The sequence below is a fragment of the Electrona antarctica genome, assembly GCF_951216825.1.
Source record: "Electrona antarctica genome assembly, chromosome: 2".
Classification (NCBI taxonomy): domain Eukaryota; kingdom Metazoa; phylum Chordata; class Actinopteri; order Myctophiformes; family Myctophidae; genus Electrona; species Electrona antarctica.
Window position 1 is genome coordinate 8,282,281 of NC_136807.1, and position 22,010 is coordinate 8,304,290.

The 22,010-nt window shown below is 45.5% G+C and overlaps 1 protein-coding gene across 4 annotated transcripts in view; it reads right to left on the reverse strand.

Moving 5' to 3' along the window:
* prkcz (protein kinase C, zeta) overlaps positions 1-22,010 on the reverse strand; it is a 273,129-nt gene that overhangs the window by 24,753 nt on the left and 226,366 nt on the right. For all 4 annotated transcript variants that reach the window (XM_079523572.1, XM_079523571.1, XM_079523570.1 and 1 more), the window contains one exon: positions 19,515-19,604. In XM_079523572.1, coding sequence (XP_079379698.1) covers positions 19,515-19,604 — 90 coding nt within the window. The remainder of the gene's footprint in view (positions 1-19,514; positions 19,605-22,010) is intronic.

The following is a 22,010-nucleotide window of genomic DNA, read 5'->3' on the forward strand; positions in this document are numbered from 1 at the left end:
GCTTTAGCTATTGAAAAATAGCAGATCTACAAGCTCGTAGCGCGCCACCGAGTGGCGCGCTACGAGCTTGTAGGTCTGCTATTTTTTGAAACATCGAAGAACAACTGACATAGAAACATAGCTTTTTCAGAAAACTGTCAGGATGTAGAAGACATTTTTAGAATCTGATCTCAGGTCAAAATGGTTTAAAAAAAATACACAAAAAAGGTCCACCGAGGACATGTTCTGAGAAAAGAACAATAAAATAAAAACAAACAATAAAAACCCACAGCCTTGCTCCTTATTTTGTTTAGATTTTTTGTGGGTTTTACAAGGACAGGGACAGATTTAGACCATAATCTCAAGTCATGGAAAGACGCCTTAGACTGAAATGCCCAAAGCTGCTTGTAGATCTGCTATTTTCGCTATTTTTTTTTACAAATGTTTGCCTAAGACATGGCCCACAATGTGTGTGACCGTGTGTGTGTGTGTGTGTGTGTGTGTGTGTGTGTGCGCGCGCGCGCCTGTGTGTGTGTGTGCGCGCCCCTGTGTGTATACGTACAAACGTGTGTATGCTTCTGATTTAATTCCCTGCTATAGTTTGTGGCAACTTCACATCATTAGCCCTATTGGTTTAACCCACTCTCTCTCTGTCTCTGCCCTTTTCTCCTCAATTGGAGCCTCTACTGCTCATCCCTTTCTCTCTCTCTCTCATCCATCAAGGCTCCTCCGTCTCCGTCTCTCTCCATCATCTGAAACCCTTTGTCTCTCCTGTAGGAGATGCTTTCCTCCTTTCAACTGACTCGCTCCACCCGTTCTCCTCCACGGCTCTCTGGTTGCTCTGATCACTGTGGTGGAAGGTAACTAAGTACATTTACTCAAGTACTGTACTTAAGTACACTTTTGAGGTACTTTACTTGAGTATTTCCAATTTCCAGTACTTTTACACCACTTCAATTATTTGAACACTTTAGTTACTAGTTACTTTGTAGATTTGGATTATTATTACAAAAAACATACATTAACACCTTGAGGGCCCGGGCCTATTTAATCCATTAATAAAATGTGCCCATCGTTTATAGCGCCCGGACCACTTTTACCGGCGGACCGGAAGTTGTTGTGAATGTCTGTGTAGCAGCTAACAATAGCCACACCACTCTAGAGTCGATCGACAACAACGGGAGGTAAGAATAAATCTATCGCGACTGGACCGCGGAGCGCCGTCTAACACAGGATCTTTTTTCATAATTAGACGGGATGATTTAGATCGCAAGTTATGAACGTTTTAAGATTTTCGTTTTCGTCCGCTAAACAGGCAGGGAACATTTTCGATGACGTGTCACTGTTGTGCAACACCGAGGATTGGGCAACAAGCACTCCTAGGCTGTGGAGCGATGTGACCGGTTGATATCATCAATCTCCGTCTCGGGCAACTGACCGTGAACTTGAACTTGACGGTGATCTCCGTCTGGGGCCCTTAAACTGTTAACAACTTCAGCCCTATATACATTTCGGCCATTTGAAAAAAGCCGATCTACAAGCTCAAAATTGTGAGCTTGTAGATAGTCTATTTTCAAAAGATTTTGTACACATTTTGAACTTGTGAAATGGGACATTCTGCAATATGAACATTTTGAAACCGATACTTTTGCACATTTACTCAAGTACATTTTGAATTCTGGACTCCTACTTGTAACAGAGTACATCTACAGTGCAGTATTGATATGTTTACTTATAAGTACAACATTTGAGTACTTTTTCCCACCACTGTTCTGTGCGCTCCTTTCAACGGCCTCGCTCCACCTGCTTTTCTCTCTGGTCTGCTCTGTGATGTGGTTGCAGGTTGGATGCTCTGTGTGGTGCTAATGATGCACACGGAGGGGGGGCCGCGCAGGGCTGAGTCGCTGCTACACACCTTCTAACATACAAAGAAGTGGCCCCCAGGCCACGAGGCCACATGAAAGAGGAGCGCCAAGACAGCCAAGGCTAGTAGGGGAGATGATGGTCCTCAGATCACAGGACCAGAGAGAGAGAGAGAGAGTGTGTGTGTGTGTGTGTGTGTGTGTGTGTGTGTGTGTGTGTGTGTGTGTGTGTGTGTCTATCTTGTGCGCTTAATCCAGAGGCGAGAGAGAGAGAGACGCCACTGGATTGGTTTGGACTGTTCGTGAGTCACAGCTCGCTGTGATCCGAGGCAGACGTCAATGCCATGCCACAGCAATTATTACCCCAAACGACACTGGAGGCCTGATCATGAGCATGCGTCATATCACACGCACGCACGCACGCACGCACGCACGCACGCACGCACGCACGCACGCACGCACGCACGAAAGCGACTTCACAGTAAGAAAGACGTTAGAAGGCAGTAACGGAGATTTTTGCAATTAAATTCCACGTCAATTAGTGGAAGGGTCGACCACTGCTGATGTGCTAGTTATATTGTATTAATCTTCATATGACCACCGCGCTCTGACTGTAGGTGCGCCACCCGATTCAAAACATATCAAAATCAAGGAGATGGGTCGCACACACCAAGACTGTGGTTCAAAAAGTTTTATTTCAAACCATAGGGACATACGTTTCAGCTATCCAGCCTTCATCAGTGTGGAGTTATATTGTATTAACACTAGAGTTTCCCTGCTCACATCTAGCCTCAAAAAAGTTAAATATGAAATAAAAGAAAAACAATGGCATGGCTTCCCATCATGCACCTGTAACCCAGCATGCCTTGCGTCGACGCGTGTGTCACGTGATCCGCCGTCGCCAATCAGAATAGGGGAAACATGGAAAGACGGGGCATCCACTTCATGGCGTTTCAATCAGATGTTTTCTCGGAATAATGTAATGGGATTTTCAAGATGAGAATACTACACTACCTTAGAAACAGTGGGCTTCCACCTGTCAGATGACCTATTCCTACATAAGACCATGTTTGACCATGTCCACTGACCACTGACCACACCTCCAATGTATTTGTGCTTCTTCATTGTGTATAAGAGAGACTCATTTCTACAGCTATGGAGGCTTGCATCCGTGCAGTCTCCCTGGGCTGGTACAGACCACTCCTTGTAATAAAAGTGACATTGTTTCAGTCCACTCTCTACCTCGATTATTTCTCAAAGACTCTGATGTGAGTTCTGAATAATCCACCACAATATAGGCAGCATTCGCGTTCTGGGTGTCATTTCAATAATACCGAATAATAACTGTTCTGAGGAGAATGAGATCGTTAAGACGGAGAGGGTAATAATAATAATAGTAATAAAAACAGAGGGGGTGAGTGTAATGAGACGCATGCAGTGAGTAATGGCCGCTTTCAGAAACGGAAGTAGGCGCGACAGGAAACAGACGCAGCGCAGAAGGGAAACTGCAGAAGGTGAAGTGACTATAGGTGAAGTGACTATAGGTGAAGTGACTATAGGTGAAGTTACTATAGGTGAAGTTACTAGTGACGTCAGAGCACAGGCAGCGCAGAGGCGACAGCGGCATACTGCGCATATACGTCACGGTCTATGACTTGGTCAGTCACAGGACTGTGAACACGACGGAGGCTACGGAACAGGCCAGCCGACGGGTCTATGACTTGGTCAGTCACAGGACTGTGAACACGACGGAGGCTACGGAACAGGCCAGCCGACGGGTCTATGACTTGGTCAGTCACAGGACTGTGAACACGACGGAGGCTACGGAACAGGCCAGCCGACGGGTCTATGACTTGGTCAGTCACAGGACTGTGAACACGACGGAGGCTACGGAACAGGCCAGCCGACGGGTCTATGACTTGGTCAGTCACAGGACTGTGAACACGACGGAGGCTACGGAACAGGCCAGCCGACGGGTCTATGACTTGGTCAGTCACAGGACTGTGAACACGACGGAGGCTACGGAACAGGCCAGCCGACGGGTCTATGACTTGGTCAGTCACAGGACTGTGAACACGACGGAGGCTACGGAACAGGCCAGCCGACGGGTCTATGACTTGGTCAGTCACAGGACTGTGAACACGACGGAGGCTACGGAACAGGCCAGCCGACGGGTCTATGACTTGGTCAGTCACAGGACTGTGAACACGACGGAGGCTATGGAACAGGCCAGCCGACGGGTCTATGACTTGGTCAGTCACAGGACTGTGAACACGACGGAGGCTACGGAACAGGCCAGCCTACGGGTCTATGACTTGGTCAGTCACAGGACTGTGAACACGACGGAGGCTACGGAACAGGCCAGCCGACGGGTCTATGACTTGGTCAGTCACAGGACTGTGAACACGACGGAGGCTACGGAACAGGCCAGCCTACGGGGATTGACATAAAGGATGGGCTTTACTCTACCATTCAGGTTGGTTAACCCATTTTGACCTGAGATCAGATTCGTGTATCCATTGACCACTGGAAAAATAAATAAAACAAATAATAATCCATGCCGAGGTTTCCATACCGATTTTGCGGATTTACCCTCTGTGCGGGCCTTGTGCTATAGATCTCTTATTCAATTCTTTTTTTTTCCTGTTCTACATGTTGTGGAAAATAAGTCCACACAATGTTGTCGCTCTCCGTATCCACGTTATCCAGCATTAGGTCCGCGTACCGTTTCTACCAGCGCCTTATATATATATATATTATCCCCCCCCCCCCCCCCCCCGCCATAACAGTAATAACATACACATTATCAACAGAATTCAGTAAAAAAAAAGAAAAACGGCTAGTGCAGAACTCTCCTTTAAGGTAGATGCATACATGTCGTGGACTGGTTGAGAATTCCAGACGTAGTTCTACGTTGATTGCAGTATTTGATACCCAAGTAAAAACATGTGAGTACTTCTTCCACCACCGTCTGCATACTCTACATGTCGTGGACTGGTTGAGAGACAAGGCTCTCCAGTCTGCCTGCATACTCTACATGTCGTGGACTGGTTGAGAGACAAGGCTCTCCAGTCTGCCTGCATACTCTACATGTCGTGGACTGGTTGAGAGGCAAGGCTCTCCAGTCTGTCTGCATACTCTACATGTCGTGGACTGGTTGAGAGACAAGGCTCTCCAGTCTGCCTGCATATACTCTACATGTCGTGGACTGGTTGAGAGACAAGGCTCTCCAGTCTGTCTGCATACTCTACATGTCGTGGACTGGTTGAGAGACAAGGCTCTCCAGGCTGTCTGCATACTCTACATGTCGTGGACTGGTTGAGAGACAAGGCTCTCCAGGCTGTCTGCATACTCTACATGTCGTGGACTGGTTGGGAGACAAGGCTCTCCAGTCTGTCTGCATCCTCTACATGTCGTGGACTGGTTGAGAGGCAAGGCTGCCTGCCCGTCTGCCTGCCTTCGCTTGGGAATCAGCTCTCACGACTTCTCCTCGCCGCCAAGCAAGCAATCCCCGTTTCTTCTGTCTGCTCAAATCTCCCCCGCGTCATTGACGTGACAGTTCACAGCACAATTTTGGAGGGGGAGGGGAGGTAAAAAGAAAAAAAGAATAAAAGGGGCTAGCAGGCACAGGTAAATGATATTCAAACATGTCACGGCTTCAGAGAGCGGAGGCTGTCGTCGCCCCCTCTCAGGAGACACGCGATTAATATTAATACTGCGTAACGCCGGCGGCCGGGAGAGCGCTGGCAACGTGCAGTCCTGTCAGGTACGGAGACAGGTTGTGTGTTTGAGGGCAAGAGAGCGGCTGGGCCAGCACCTCTGCTGCTGCCAGCGCTCATGGCCCCCTCTGTCACGGCTTTGTCACGCCTAATTTAGGCTCCGTCGCGCTCCGGCAACGACCGAGAATAGACGAATCCACGGAGCGGTGTGCCCTGGGCGCAGCCATTACTGAGGTGTAATCATAGAGTTATTAATAATAGAGACGGCACCGGATTTCCCCTCCCATCCACTTGCATTGAGTTGCTCAATCAACGCATACTCCCTTTTCACCTCTTCTTGCGGGTTGGACGGAGCCCCTTCTTGGGCTCCGTCCATTTTGGGCCTAAAATGAACGTGCCGGGCAAAAAGCATGAGGAGGGCCCCGTGCGTGCGTGTGCGAGTCATGAACGAGCACCGCCGTGGTTGAGTATTGGCTCACGTGTTCATGTTTTAGGCCCAGTGCCGCCCGCTCGAGCTGCAGTACCTACGATTGACCAGCATGTCCATTTCGCTTCAATGCTTCCTCTCGGTGTCCGGGGCCTGGGTGTAATCAGCACTGATTACCTACACCTGGCTAACAGGGCACTGCGTCCATGGAGCAGTGCTGCTTAAACCTCAGCAATGGCTGCACTCAGGGAACCCCCCTCCATGATTAGTCTATACAGGTAGTAGACCGTAGATGAGCTCACAACGTGTCAACATCCACAACGTAGGTCTGCTATTCTCAACGCGCGACACTGCAGCGTGACCAAAGTATGAAACGGGCTACAGGGCCTGCCCCCCCAACCCCCCCCCCCCCCTCCCTCCTATGCATTTACAATTCACCCTGCTTTGATTTCTTTCCCCGGGCGTGCCTTTGGTGTGTACTTCATAGGCAGCACTGATTACTGAACTTCGACAACCGCTCCCGCCCCCTCCCCTTCTCTTCTCTTTCATTCTCTGATGAATTGAAAATGGTGCTCCCTGTTTTAAACAAGTGTAATGCTTTATCATGGTGCCGTCCACAGTAACACAGTTTTTGTATTGACTTGTGCTTTCGTTTGAAATGTGTACCCATTCTGCATACTGTGAAATAAAATGTTCAATTAATCAATTGCTCCACCCCAACACCACCCCCGCCCAAAATGTCCCTGGAGGAGCACTTGAGTACAGTGAACATGAGAATGAGTGAATGACTTCATTTAATGCCTCTTGACGGAGTTGAATTACGCAATATTACACGAGAGGGTGTGGGTTAACGTGATTATTGCCACGACAGTGATGCGGTGAGGAACGAGACAAAGTCGAGTTCCGCAAGCATCACTGGCAGTTTCTTAAAACTAAGAAAATTGCTGAAAAAAAATATTTTTTTAATGACAGATGTAGTCACTACGACCACAAATGTCCCACTAGCTAGCCTAGCCACCGAGTTTGCTAGCGCTCTGGGAAAACAGAGCAGCTGAATTCTTTGTTTTGATTAGGTGGTGAATGGTGCTGGTTTGATCCACGGCTAGAAGCCGTTTCAACCAATCAGATTGCTTCCTCGAAACGACCTGTTGTATAATGAGACACGCTGCATAAGGGAGAGGTCTGATCTACCTTTTGGTCTCCGCCAGGCCAGACGTAGACTACGTTTTCGCTGCCGTCCCTCCGTCCGTCCGTCTGTGTGTGTGTGTGTGTGTGTGTGTGTTAAGTCTGTGAACAGCTAATCTCCGACACCGCTGGACCGATCAGCATGAAACTTTGCAAGCACAGTCCCAGTAGGCCAGGAAGAACCTCCATCTGTCCCACATCTTTCAACTATAACTCTTGGTCATACAATCATACACACTAATGTGAAACTTGAGTCACTTCCTGAAAGTCCAATCGGACCCTGGACCTTAGAGTATAATATGAACGTCACCCGAGTTCTCCTCCCATCCACTTGCATTAAGTTGCTCAAAAGCGCATGAGGCGATTTCACTCCTCCTTCCTTGTAGGAACAGAGTGCATTCTGGGATTGATTGGGCCAAACACATGAACGCGCTGCCATTGCACTGAAACCGCGTTCACGTGTCATCATCGTTCATGTGTTTGGCCCACGCTGCAATACCAAATTCGGCCACTATGTCCATTGCGCCTCAGGGTTTCCTCCGGGTGCCGTCTCTATTCATATATATACTCTAAGCCCTGGACAGACTGAGTAGGGAAGTGAGAAAAAGACGAACGTAGCGAATCAGGCTGGATCCCAGGCTAACATAAAACAGTCCCTGGCTAAACAGTATAACTCCTCCCCTTTTAATTTACTAGTGCAACGGGAAAAGAAGTACTCTTACCAGTCAAAATGTGCAACCCCCAAAACAACACTTAAAATACACACTGTTAACAATCTTGAAAGTCAAAGCAAAGGATTACAATATATTTGTTCTTTTCCCCTGCTGCACACAGACAGACGTGGAAGATAAGTATGGTAATGTAATTACATATTAGCCTTATTAGATTTACATTCAGAGTGAAGATCTTACAAGAGCTGGAAATGAACCAACTGCTTTCACAGTCTCTGCTTTTATAAGGTTCTGTATTTTAACCCATTCAGGCCCGACGTCGAAATTTAAAAAAAATGTTTTCTAAATCATGACAATTTTCTGTAAGATTTGAGGCACATATTTTAACGATTTTTCAAAAATAGCAGATCAACAAGTTCATAGCGCGCCACTCGGTGGCGCGCTATGAGCTTGTAGATCTGCTATTTTTCAATAGCTAAATTATAACATAATGTATGTAACCACCAAAAGGGGTTCCCGCTAAAAATGGGTTAACCTGACTGTACAACCAAGGTTCCTGCTGCTAAATCACTTATCATTGCACATTCTTCACTGAAGAATTACAGCCTGGCACAAACTTGTAAAACAACCCTCGTCCCTGGTTTTTAACCATGAACGTTCCGCTTACACTGACTTTAAATGGAAGATGAACGTGACTGACATCTATAGGTATAATTACTTGGCCTTATCAGATACTTGCAGAGTGAAGATCTTAAATGGTAAATGGTGCATTTATATAGCACCTTTATCCAAGGCGCTTTACATAGATTGTACATTACATTCACCCATTCACACACACATTCATACACCGATTGCGGCGGAAGCCATGCAAGGTACCAACCAGCACATCAGGAGCAATTTGGGGTACAGTGTCTTGCCCAAGGACACTTCGACATGTAGCCAGGAGGAGCCGGGATTTGAACCGCCGACCCATGGATCATTGGACGACCTCTTGAGCCACAGTCGCCCCAGATCTTACAAAGATCTTACAAAAGGTAAGGTAAAGTTTGCATGAACCCTGACAGCCTCTGCTTTTCAAGTTCTATATCTTATCACTACACCACCATGTTTCCTGCTAATTAAGTTCTCTTCCATGCTCTTCACTCAGTGAAGAATTAGAGCCGGGCACAAACTTGAGGGGAGAAAAAACAACAACAACTCGTTCCTGGTTTGAACCCATTCTGACCTGAGATCAGATTCTAAAAATGTCTTCTACATCCTGACAGTTTTCTGAAAAAGCTATGTTTCTATGTCAGTCGTTCTTACAATTTGAATTTAGGCATTTGGCAGAATCTCTTAATCCATACTTACTTAAGCATTACATTCACGATGGCAGAGGATAGCACTTTTTAGATAGCACTTTATGTAGACTTAGATAGTATTTTAAACAGACTTATAGCATGTTACGTAGACAGCACTAGAATTGCATTTGTATGTCATATCACTTTATAGTACACATGTATAATATATAATTGCGAACGCAGTGAGCATTTACTATGAGACCCAGCAGATCATGTCTGTGTGTCTGTGTGTCTGTGTGTCACGCTGTAACACCACCCGCCCACCACCAGAGGGCGCAGCTGTATCACACACAAAAACACACATGCACGCACAGTCGCACACACACACACGCACGCACACGCACGCACGCACGCACGCACGCACACACACACACACACAAAACTTAACTTAAAAAAAACTTAACTTAAAAAAAAAACTTCAAAAGGAAAAACTTCAAAAGGAAAAACTTACAAAAAAACTTAACTTAAAAAAAAAAAAAAACTTAAAAAGGAAAAACTTCAAAAGGAAAAACTTACAAAAAAACTTAACTTAAAAAAAAAAAAAACTTAAAAAGGAAAAACGTTAAGGAAAAACTTAAAAAAACTTAACTTAAAAAAAACTTAACTTAAAAACAAAAAAAAAACTTAAAAGGGAAAAACGTTAAGGAAAAACTTAAAAAAAACTTAACTTAAAAAAAATCTTAACTTTAAAAAAAAAAAGAACTTAAAAAGGAAAAACTTAAAGGAAAAACTAAAAAAACTTAACTTAAAAAAAACTTAACTTGAAAAAAAATTAACTTAAAAAAAATCTTAAAAAACAAAAAAAAGAGAACTTAAAAAAAAACCTTAAAAAATTACGTAATTTATTCTAATTGTTGTTTTTGCAATTTACGAGCTGCGTTCGCTTCCCGCGTTCGCGCGTCTTACTTGTATAGTATACTATGTATAGTTTACATAGATACTCCACTGTTACGCTCTTAGCTTACGCATGTTTCATGATAACTTAATGTAAATCGCTCTGGATTAAGAGCGTCTGCTAAATGCCTAAATTGTAAATTGTAAATTGAAACCCTGCAAGGCACCAACCTGCTCATCGGGAGCAAATGAGCAGTGGTGGAAAAAGTACTCAAATGGTTTACTTTAAAAAAAAACTGCAATGTAGTACAAAAATATCGACATTAAAATGTACTTAAAGTAGGCTACTAAAAGTAAAAGTACTCATAGCAGCACAAGTTCAAAATGTGTACATCATCTTTTTAAAATAGCTGATCTACAAGCTCACAATGCGTCTCATCGCGACGCATTGTGAGCTGGTAGTTCTGCTATTTTCAAATGGCCAATCACATATAGGGTTGAAGTGGTTAATTTATGTTTTCTAATCAAAATTAAAATCTAACTAGCAACTAAAGTTTTCAAATAATTGTAGTGGAGTAAAAGTAAACATTTTGGCTCTGAGATGTAGTAGAGTAGAAGTAAGAGTATTGGAAATTGGAAATACTCAAGTACGAATACAAGTACAGTACTTGAGTAAATGTACTTAGTTACTTCACACCATTGGCAATTAGTGTCTTGCTCATGAACACTTTGACAATAACTCAGGGGGAGCCCGGGATCAAACCAGGGACCTTCCCATTCCCAAAGCGACAGTTCTACCCCCTGAGCCACTGCCGCCCGAGAAAGGTTCTGTGCACCATACATGTGCAACATAGTGCTCTTGTTGCACGTGTGCATAATTGCGGGTACGGTGCCAGACTCTGTCACAGGGCCAGGGGAGGAAGCTTGGAGGAGAGGTGCTGAGGTGGAGACACTGCCAGAGAAGCTCTGGCAGAGGAACTGGCCACGCAACAAATGACGTCACAGCAGAGCTTGCCACGTAAAGCACTTAAGCCCTATTTTATAGATAGACATTTGACGTGTAAGTATAAAAGTAGTGACATACGCATTGCGAATATATTACAAGCTCACAATGCGTCACAGCGATGCACCATGTGATCTTTCACTGTTGCACATATTTCAATTTTCACAGATCACAGACTGTTTCAATATAGTAATATTTATAGAGAGATGACTTCCGCACACCCGGTAGGTAATTTGGAGCAGGTGCGATGAAGACGAGGCATATACAATGTAGAAAGGAGGGACACCCGCGCACCGCCACTTACTAGTTTCAGAGCATTTATATTATTCAAGAAGCATTATGTATTCAAGAACCTTTCTACATAATATAGTAACATTGTCGTTAGTTGATCAGTTTTCTTGATTTCTACTGGTAGTGATGGGTAAGCATTGCAGTTTGGAAAAGGTCAACACAAGTATCTTGATCTTGATTACTACACATGTAGTAAAATGTTAAATGTTTATAATATAACAGTGGAACAGTCTGCCATGGATCCATATTTATAACATAATGCCTATTTTGTGTCTTAGGTCTTAGTACAAATAGCTGTACTACAGCGACGTGTTGTAGATCGGGTATTTTCACTATTTGAAAATGTTTTTCAAAATACATGAAAAACATACAAAAACATGTATAACATGTATAATGTAAAAAGTGCCCTTCTGGGCACAGGTCTCCACCAGGAGGATAGGAGTGTGTGTGATGTTTGGCAAAATGTTTAGGAGCAATATAAACGTGTGTGTGTGTGTGTGTGTGTGTGTGTGTGTGTGTGTGTGTGTGTGTGTGTGTGTGTGTGTGTGTGTGTGTGAGAGAGACGCGGCTTGGCCTGTTGTAGCGCCACCATGAGGCTGATTTGAAAACTGTCAAGTGGCATTTCTTCCAAAGCCTAGTGGGAATATGCATGCACAGTTTCACCACAATCGGACGCTGCGTTGAGTAGTTGTGGCGATTTGTACAAAACGGGTACAAAGTGGGCTACTCCTGAAAAGTTTAGAAGCCAATCGTAGCAAATAAGGGTGGATTATGAGAAATCAAACAAACCCGTCTTGATCACATGACTATGGAGAGCATGTGTACCGATTTGCGTGAAATTTGGATACAATCTGAAGGAGTAATATTAGAAAATGTGTTTTGCATATGTCAGCCTCCTGGTGGCGCTATAAAGAGCAGATGTGAAAAATTCCAGGCATAGGTTTTTCCTTGGCCTCTAGGGAGTTGGCATACAAAGTTAGCCACAGATCCGTGCAGTTAGAGGTAAAAACACTTTTCGGCCAGTTATAGCGCCACCATGAGGCTGAGTTGAAAATGTTCATGTGGCATTTCTTCCTCGGCCTAGTGGGAATGTGCGTGCACAAATTCACGGAAATCACACGATGTGTTCATGATTTGCAGTATTTTGTTTGAAACTGAACACTCCTGCGAACTTTGGAAGCCAATCTTAGCCAATCAGGATGGAGTCTGAGAAATCTGAAAGACCCGTTTCGTTGAATGGCTCTAGAGAGACTGTGTACCAATTTGCGTGATGTTTGGACAAAATATGTAGGTGTACTGTCCAAAAACTTGTTTTGCACAAAGCAGCCTCCTGGTGGCGCTATAACAGGCTGTTCTGGAAATGTTGGGGCAGAGGTTCATCGTTGGCATCCAGGGAGTGTGTGTGCAAAAATTGGCATCAACCGGGTTAATGGTGCCGGAGATTAGCTGTTCACAGACGGAAGGACGGACGGACGGACACACACACACACGGACGGACGGACGGACGGACGGAGTGCAAAACATACTCTCTCCCCATGCCTTCGGCCTGGTGGAGACAATAAGATTAGTCATAATGCACTGCGCAAAATATGGAATATGATGGTGTGAATGATTCATCACAGTGTATCTATTCATGTAGTTTTAACCCATTTTGGGGCGGGAACCCCTTTTCATGTCATGCTTTAGCTATTGAAAAATAGCAGATCTACAAGCTCGTAGCGCGCCACCGAGTGACGCGCTACGAGCTTGTAGGTCTGCTATTTTTGAAAAATCAAAGAACGACTGTCATAGAAACATAGCTTTTTCAGAAAACTGTCAGGATGTAGAAGACATTTTTAGAAGCTGATCTCAGGTCAGAATGGGTTAACATAATTCAGCACTTTGTTTCAAGTTTCAATTCAATAGTCCAATGAGTGGCCCTTCAAACACTTCAAACTCAGTATGGTGGCCCCCCCCAGCAAGAACATGTAGCCCACTTCTGGATGTGCGGGCGGCTTAGCTTACAGTTAATCATTTTTGAGGAGCGCTAGCCCCTCCTATATTCAGCTATTAGTGTAGATTTTCGTCTTACACAAACATTAAATTCCCATTGACAATGAATGGAGAATTATACGTCATAGTGTCTGAGCAAATCGGCTTAGTGTCTATTTTTGTCTTACACTAACATTAAGGCAGCGAATCAGACTGGAACCCAGGCTAGCTGCTTGTACCTGTAGTAATGAATCAGTCTGGAACCCAGGCTAGCTGCTTGTACCTGTAGTAATGAATCAGCCTGGAACCCAGGCTAGCTGCTTGTACCTGTAGTAATGAATCAGCCTGGAACCCAGGCTAGCTGCTTGTACCTGTAGTAATGAATCAGACTGGAACCCAGGCTAGCTGCTTGTACCTGTAGTAATGAATCAGACTGGAACCCAGGCTAGCTGCTTGTACCTGTAGTAATGAATCAGACTGGAACCCAGGCTAGCTGCTTGTACCTGTAGTAATGAATCAGCCTGGAACCCAGGCTAGCTGCTTGTACCTGTAGTAATGAATCAGTCTGGAACCCAGGCTAGCTGCTTGTACCTGTAGTAATGAATCAGCCTGGAACCCAGGCTAGCTGCTTGTACCTGTAGTAATGAATCAGACTGGAACCCAGGCTAGCTGCTTGTACCTGTAGTAATGAATCAGTCTGGAACCCAGGCTAGCTGCTTGTACCTGTAGTAATGAATCAGACTGGAACCCAGGCTAGCTGCTTGTACCTGTAGTAATGAATCAGCCTGGAACCCAGGCTAGCTGCTTGTACCTGTAGTAATGAATCAGACTGGAACCCAGGCTAGATGCTTGTACCTGTAGTATTGAGTGTAAATTAAACTCTTGAGTGATCGCATTTCCATGTAGGTTTTTACTTTTAACCTATTTAATCGCAAATATATAGATCACTCGAATATCGAGAAGCATGTTTCATTCAACCACTTAACCCTGTTTTATAATAATGTTGTACAACGGCGGGGTGCTAAATAGCCGATCACCTACGAGGTCGCTCTGTAATCGAGGCAAACGTTTGAAATAATCGTGATGCTGATTTGAAGTGATATTGTCCAGCCCTACCCGCCACAATCTGTACTGGGAGTCTGGAACCAAGCTCGTTAAACTTGATTTGCCTCAATGATATGAGTGCAGCTGTTAATAAAACTAGAAGCGTGCTCCGACTGCAGCCAGTCATTTAAGCTCAAACTTACTGTACATACAGTACGCGCACGCGCGCGCACACACACACACACACACACACACACACACACACACACACACACACACACACACACACACACACACACACACACACACACACACACACACACACACACACACACACACACACACACACACACACACACACACACACAGCATGCTAGTGAAACCCCCTTAATATTGTATAGCCCATATCCTGCTTTCATGTGACTTTCACATAGCGGTGCACGTCAGCCCTATAGCATCAATGGAACATTTTCTACTATACGCACGCACGTGCATTTGCACTCACTCACATTGCATGTGAGTGCAATTAGAAATGCACTTTTATTTGTGTTATTGCTCCAGAGAAGGGAAGGCACTTTGTTGCGCCCAGCAGTGGTCTCTGTGCGCCATGTCTACTCTACAACTGTCTCATGCATTTTTAACATGCACATGCAACACACACCCACAAAGGGCACCGCCCGTTAAACAGCTATACGAGGGGTATTATTTTATGTACCATCAAACTCTGACAAAGAAGAACCGAGAACGTTGCATCATGCTGTATGGTTTGTAAATGTTGTGACTCTTGAGTAAATATCTATTATTTTAATTTCCTACAAAAATAAATAAATACACAAATATATATATATTTTCTTTCATTCTTTTTTTCAAAAGATGAAAAGTAAAACATGATTCAACAGAAATTCATAAAATTAAAGGAATTTCATACAAGACATTGTATTCTTTCTGTGCCACGAGGTGGCAGCAGAGTGTAGGTAAACCCTACCAGGGCTTTTATTTGCCTATATTTGGTCATCTTCATTTCCTGTTTCCCGGCCTGAAGACCACCATGGTTTCCCGGCATGAAGACCACCATTGTAACGATGGGATATTATTAGCGTTAGCTCACTCTGTTTACCTTTCGCCAGAAATGTTAACATGTCGTGAGCGGTGCGAGACAAAATCACAAATGACATTGGATGCATCAGAAAAAATCACACCCGTGTGAAGTTAGTGGTGCAACTCTGTGTGGGGGTCCCCGAGGGGGGGGGGGGGGGGGGGGGTTCCAGACCCACAGGAACGCACCCAGGGTGCCGGCCCGATTCCAGCGAGCTGCCCCGCGTCCGAAACGGTTGAGAAATGACACAGTTACCGTGTGCTGTACCCTCCACTGTACTGTACTGTACTGTCACTGTACTGTACTGTACTGGCACACCCGAAATCACCATATATACAGTTAATATGTGCGTGTGTTTGTGTGTGTGTTAGGTTGCGCACAGGTGGTGAAAAACAACCATGCTGTTTTCATGCTCAGACGCACCCAGCCAGCCACCCAGCCACCCACACACCCACCCACCCACACACATAGTCACTTAAGAAAGTGGTTGCACCACTTAAAAATATGGACAGTTTCAGAGATGTGGCATTAAAAATCCTACTTTGATTGGAGGTAAATGGGGGCCGTGTGCAAAGATCCTTGTGCATATTCGTTCCTTGGGGGGAACGAATATATATACGTAGCTTGCAAAGAAATAGTTAAGAAGACATTTTAAGATGGGGTATCGGCGTACAGCGGCTCTAACCCCAGAAGCACAAACTGAAACACTACACTGCTTTTGCACCGGGACCCACATTTTGCGTCGACCACGGAGGTCAAGACAAGTAGACAACACAACATAGCAACCTCACAGTCTCACACACACTAGTTCCTCTGTTCCATTCTCTCTTGACCTGGTCAGATGGTCCCACATCGCACCCACCCACGGATGAACGCCAGTTGTAACATAACACTAGGTCGAATAGGGATACCGTAGGACAGTGGAAGAGGAATAAAACATAAACATCTCTCCACCACGCTGCGCACAAAGTATGTATGCGTATGTGATACTGCATGTAAGATAGATAAGATGTAGTCTCAGGCTTGTCAGCGTGGCGGTCCCCAGTTCAAATATGATTCTTTTTGGGGGGTCGCGGCCTGAAAAGGTTGAGAACCACTGAACCAGAGTATCATGTGTTAAACGTATATTCAGTGATTTCACTTTCAAATATCAAATATCACTTCTTTTTTTGTTTTGTTGTGATAATCCTCCCTACTATAGAGTGTGCTGACCATATAAGGAGTTCCTCCCTGTCCCCAGTTAACCCCTGGGGTCAAAAAAACGTAGGTTTCGTTTTTGGCTAGGTGGCCCAGCCTTCACCCAATCAGGATAGAGAGGGGCCTTCCGCCAATCAAGATCGAGCGGGGGCGGACCTTGGTTTGTGTGCTGTTGGCCTGTTGCGTGTCCCCCCCACTGTAGTGCGTGCATGTGCACATCTTGTTACCGGGGCAGACCGGGGGGGGTTTCCAAATCACCCAAATCACTGAATGCTCCTTTAAGTAACAGGGGAGTCCCCTTCCCTCCAGCTGGTTAGTACACAGAAAATACATTTTCAGGTGGAGATATCAATTTGATCCAATCAGGAGAGAGAACTCCACAAAGATCATCCATCCATCAGCTCACCCCATTCGACCCGTATCTCTGCATTGAATTGGCGAAATCATCCGTTATCAGCACCTTTGAATGAGCTCAGTATGGCCATACTGGCATACTCACTGTTTCAGTATGTCATTATCACCTATTGTCACCAACGTGTCTGGTGGCCTTGAGCCGTTGCGACGGCCACCAGACCCGACTCAGCGCCGTCCGAGTTACGTCCCGATAGGCAGAGAATAGTATATATTAGTAGCCCCTAGTTTCCATGCGCAGACAATAGTTGGAAATGACACGGAGGGCAGTTCATGAATGTTACCCAGTCACCCCACGCATGAGGGGGAGGGCAGTTCATGAATGTTACCCAGTCACTCCACGCATGAGGGGTAGGGCAGTTCATGAATGTTACCCAGTCACCCCACGCATGAGGGGGAGGGCAGTTCATGAATGTTACCCAGTCACCCCACGCATGAGGGGGAGGTCAGTTCATGAATGTTACCCAGTTACTCCACGCATGAGGGGGAGGGTAGTTCATGAATGTTACCCAGTCACCCCACGCATGAGGGGGAGGGCAGTTCATGCATGTTACCCAGTCACCCCACGCAGGAGGGGTAGGGCAGTTCATGAATGTTACCCAGTCACCCCACGCATGAGGGGGAGGGCAGTTCATGAATGTTACCCAGTCACCTCATGCATGAGGGGGAGGGCAGTTCATGCATGTTACCCAGTCACCCCACGCAGGAGGGGTAGGGCAGTTCATGAATGTTACCCAGTCACCCCACGCAGGAGGGGTAGGGCAGTTCATGAATGTTACCCAGTCACCCCACGCATGAGGGGGAGGGCAGTTCATGAATGTTACCCAGTCACCTCATGCAGGAGGGGGAGGGCAGTTCATGAATGTTACCCAGTCACCTCATGCAGGAGGGGGAGGGCAGTTCATGAATGTTACCCAGTCACCTCATGCAGGAGGGGGAGGGCAGTTCATGAATGTTACCCAGTCACCCCACGCAGGAGGGGGAGGGCAGTTCATGAATGTTACCCAGTCACCTCATGCAGGAGGGGGAGGGCAGTTCATGAATGTTACCCAGTCACCTCATGCAGGAGGGGGAGGGCAGTTCATGAATGTTACCCAGTCACCTCATGCAGGAGGGGGAGGGCAGTTCATGAATGTTACCCAGTCACCTCATGCAGGAGGGGGAGGGCAGTTCATGAATGTTACCCAGTCACCGCCACCGGAGGGGTAGGGCAGGAGGGGGAGGGCAGTTCATGAATGTTACCCAGTCACCCCATGCATGAGGGGGAGGGCAGTTCATGAATGTTACCCAGTCACCCCACACATGAGGGGGAGGGCAGTTCATGAATGTTACCCAGTCACCCCACGCATGAGGGGGAGGGCAGTTCATGAATGTTACCCAGTCACCCCACGCATGAGGGGGAGGGCAGTTCATGAATGTTACCCAGTCACCCCATGCATGAGGGGGAGGGCAGTTCATGAATGTTACCCAGTCACCCCACGCATGAGGGGGAGGGCAGTTCATGAATGTTACCCAGTCACCCCACGCAGGAGGGGGAGGGCAGTTCATGAATGTTACCCAGTCACCCCACGCATGAGGGGGAGGGCAGTTCATGAATGTTACCCAGTCACCCCACGCAGGAGGGGGAGGGCAGTTCATGCCATGGCCACGTTTCAGCAGTGGTGGAAATAATAAAGTACTGAAATGTTTTGCTTAAATAAGAGTACCAATACTGCAATATAATAATAGTACCCCATTACAAGTACAAGTCTGGAATTCAAAATTTACTTGAGTAAAAGTACAAAAGCATCGACATCAAAATGTACTTAAAAGTACAAAAAGTGAAAGTACTCATTATGCGGAATGTCCCATTTCAAGTTTTCCAATGTATAAACATCTTTGGAAAATAGCAGCTCACAATGCTTCGCATGGCGACGCATTGTGAGTTCGGCTATTTTCAAATGGCCGAAATGGATAAACCGAAACTTTATCTAAAAAGTTACTAGTAACTAAAGTTTTCAAATTAATTTAGTGAGAGTAAAAGTAGAATTTTGCCTCTGAGATGTAGTGGAGTAGAAGTAAAAGTACTGGAAATGGGAAATACTCAAGTACAAATACCTCAAAAGTGTGCTCAAGTACAGTACTTAAGTAATGTACTTAGCACTTCAGTCGCAAGCATAGGGGCGACTCACACGGTCGCAACATATTGATGTATGCTTGTTGTATACAAAGGGTGTGATACATCTTGCCCCAATGCATTTCCAATGGGAGTCACATGGTTTGACACAACATTTGTGTTGTATGAGGGGGAGGGGGGCAGTCGAAACACAGCCGAAAGCCATACAACAGCTTGTAGTCCAAAATGTGGACTACAAACCATGTGACTTCCATTGGAAATGCATTGGGGCGGCCATGACACTCACAACATTCATCCAACAAGCATACAGCAATGCAGTAAAGGTCTGAGTGAGGCCTTAGATGGTACTCAGCCAGCCCAGGACTTACCTGCTCCCACTCTATACTGCGGAAAAACGTGTGGGACTTGATGTCTGTAAACCCCGTCTGCACCTGGCACCCCAGTCGCTCCTTGGGGTCCTGTCGGCAGGGAGAAGACAGGTCAGGAAAGGAACATGTACGTACTGGTTCTATATTTGCACCTGGCTGTCCGGCCGCCTCCCAGGGTTCGTACTGCAGTGACTCTCTTGTCAATTTCAAGTGACCCACCATAGTTTGGGATCATTGCTGTCGGGCGGAAGCCTCGTGTCTCCATATCTCAACATTTTATACATCTCTGCTGTCGGGAAGAAACCAAAGCAATACAGCCTCATCTAAGTTGATGTTGTGACTTTATATATTTGTCAATTACTTGCATGAGAGGGGCAGAGGCAGGGGCGGAGTTAGCTGTTTTAGCAGACAGTTTGAGGGTCCAATGGAGTTAAGAGGTTTTGTCCGAAGTGCTTTGTAATACTTTCCATTGGTTCAACATTGTTTTAACCAACACAGACGTAAAGGGTGTTCAATAACACTGATTTATGCTGAAACCTCAAAAATGGAGTTGGGTGGTTTCCTCCCGATATATTTTTTGTGTTATTGATCCTAGTGGGAAAAAGTTGCCAATCTACCAATATTGCGACACGTTGTGAGCTTGTATATGCTATTTTAGGCATTTTATTTATTTATTTATTTATTCACATTATGTTACCATTACCATTCATTACCCTATACTATATTCACCACCTTTTGTTGCAGATCTTTTTGTCACACCCCCATGGTCAGCACCAAACACCGTTTGCTCCAATACTAACTACGTTGTTAATCAGAGTTGGTATTTACGCCTTGACCCAGTTCAATACATTTTAATATTCATTTCATTTTACAAACAACACAGATACAATTGGTTGGTCAAAAACAATCACCTTTATTCATCATTATCATTACCAAGCAAACAAACACATACTTGCCATATGATCCTCTTCCTGGTCTGAGGATCTGAAAAGAGTACCACATGACCACAGTGCTCCTTATATAGGTTAGGGTGGGTATGGTAATTGGGACATACCACTTGCCAGGGGTGTGTGTGTATTTGTCTGTGAAAGATATATTATGGCTGAAAAGTGTTGTGTTGCTAAACAAGTAAGACGCGCGAACCCGGGAAGCGAACGCAGCTCGTTTTGCTTTTAATTGTATTTTTTTAAAGACTTATTTTTGGAACAGTATATTTTTTGAATAATTCCTGGCAAGGAGAAAAATAAATCGGCGTTAAATTGAAATCTTCATCGTTTCCGTTCACCTCACCCTCACCCAAACAAACTCTTTTACAGGGTCCTTAATAACACCCCATCTATTGGAACGCAGGTTTACAGGGTCCTTAATAACACCCCATCCATTGGAACGCAGGTTTACAGGGTCCTTAATAACACCCCATCCATTGGAACGCAGGTTTACAGGGTCCTTAATAACACCCCATCTATTGGAACGCAGGTTTACAGGGTCCTTAATAACACCCCATCTATTGGAACGCAGGTTTACAGGGTCCTTAATAACACCCCATCCATTGGAACGCAGGTTTACAGGGTCCTTAATAACACCCCATCCATTGGAACGTAGGTTTACAGGGTCCTTAATAACACCCCATCCATTGGAACGCAGGTTTACAGGGTCCTTAATAACACCCCATCCATTGGAACGCAGGTTTACAGGGTCCTTAATAACACCCGATCCATTGGAACGCAGGTTTACAGGGTCCTTAATAACACCCCATCCATTGGAACGTAGGTTTACAGGGTCCTTAATAACACCCCATCCATTGGAACGTAGGTTTTACAGGGTCCTTAATAACACCCCATCCATTGGAACGCAGGTTTACAGGGTCCTTAATAACACCCCATCCATTGGAACGCAGGTTTACAGGGTCCTTATAACACCCCATCCATTGGAACGCAGGTTTACAGGGTCCTTATAACACCCCATCTATTGGAACGCAGGTTTACAGGGTCCTTAATAACACCCCATCCATTGGAACGTAGGTTTACAGGGTCCTTAATAACACCCCATCCATTGGAACGCAGGTTTACAGGGTCCTTAATAACACCCGATCCATTGGAACGCAGGTTTACAGGGTCCTTAATAACACCCGATCCATTGGAACGCAGGTTTACAGGGTCCTTAATAACACCCCATCCATTGGAACGCAGGTTTACAGGGTCCTTAATAACACCCCATCTATTGGAACGCAGGTTTACAGGGTCCTTAATAACACCCCATCCATTGGAACGCAGGTTTACAGGGTCCTTAATAACACCCGATCCATTGGAACGCAGGTTTACAGGGTCCTTAATAACACCCGATCCATTGGAACGCAGGTTTACAGGGTCCTTAATAACACCCGATCCATTGGAACGCAGGTTTACAGGGTCCTTAATAACACCCGATCCATTGGAACGCAGGTTTACAGGGTCCTTAATAACACCCCATCCATTGGAACGCAGGTTTACAGGGTCC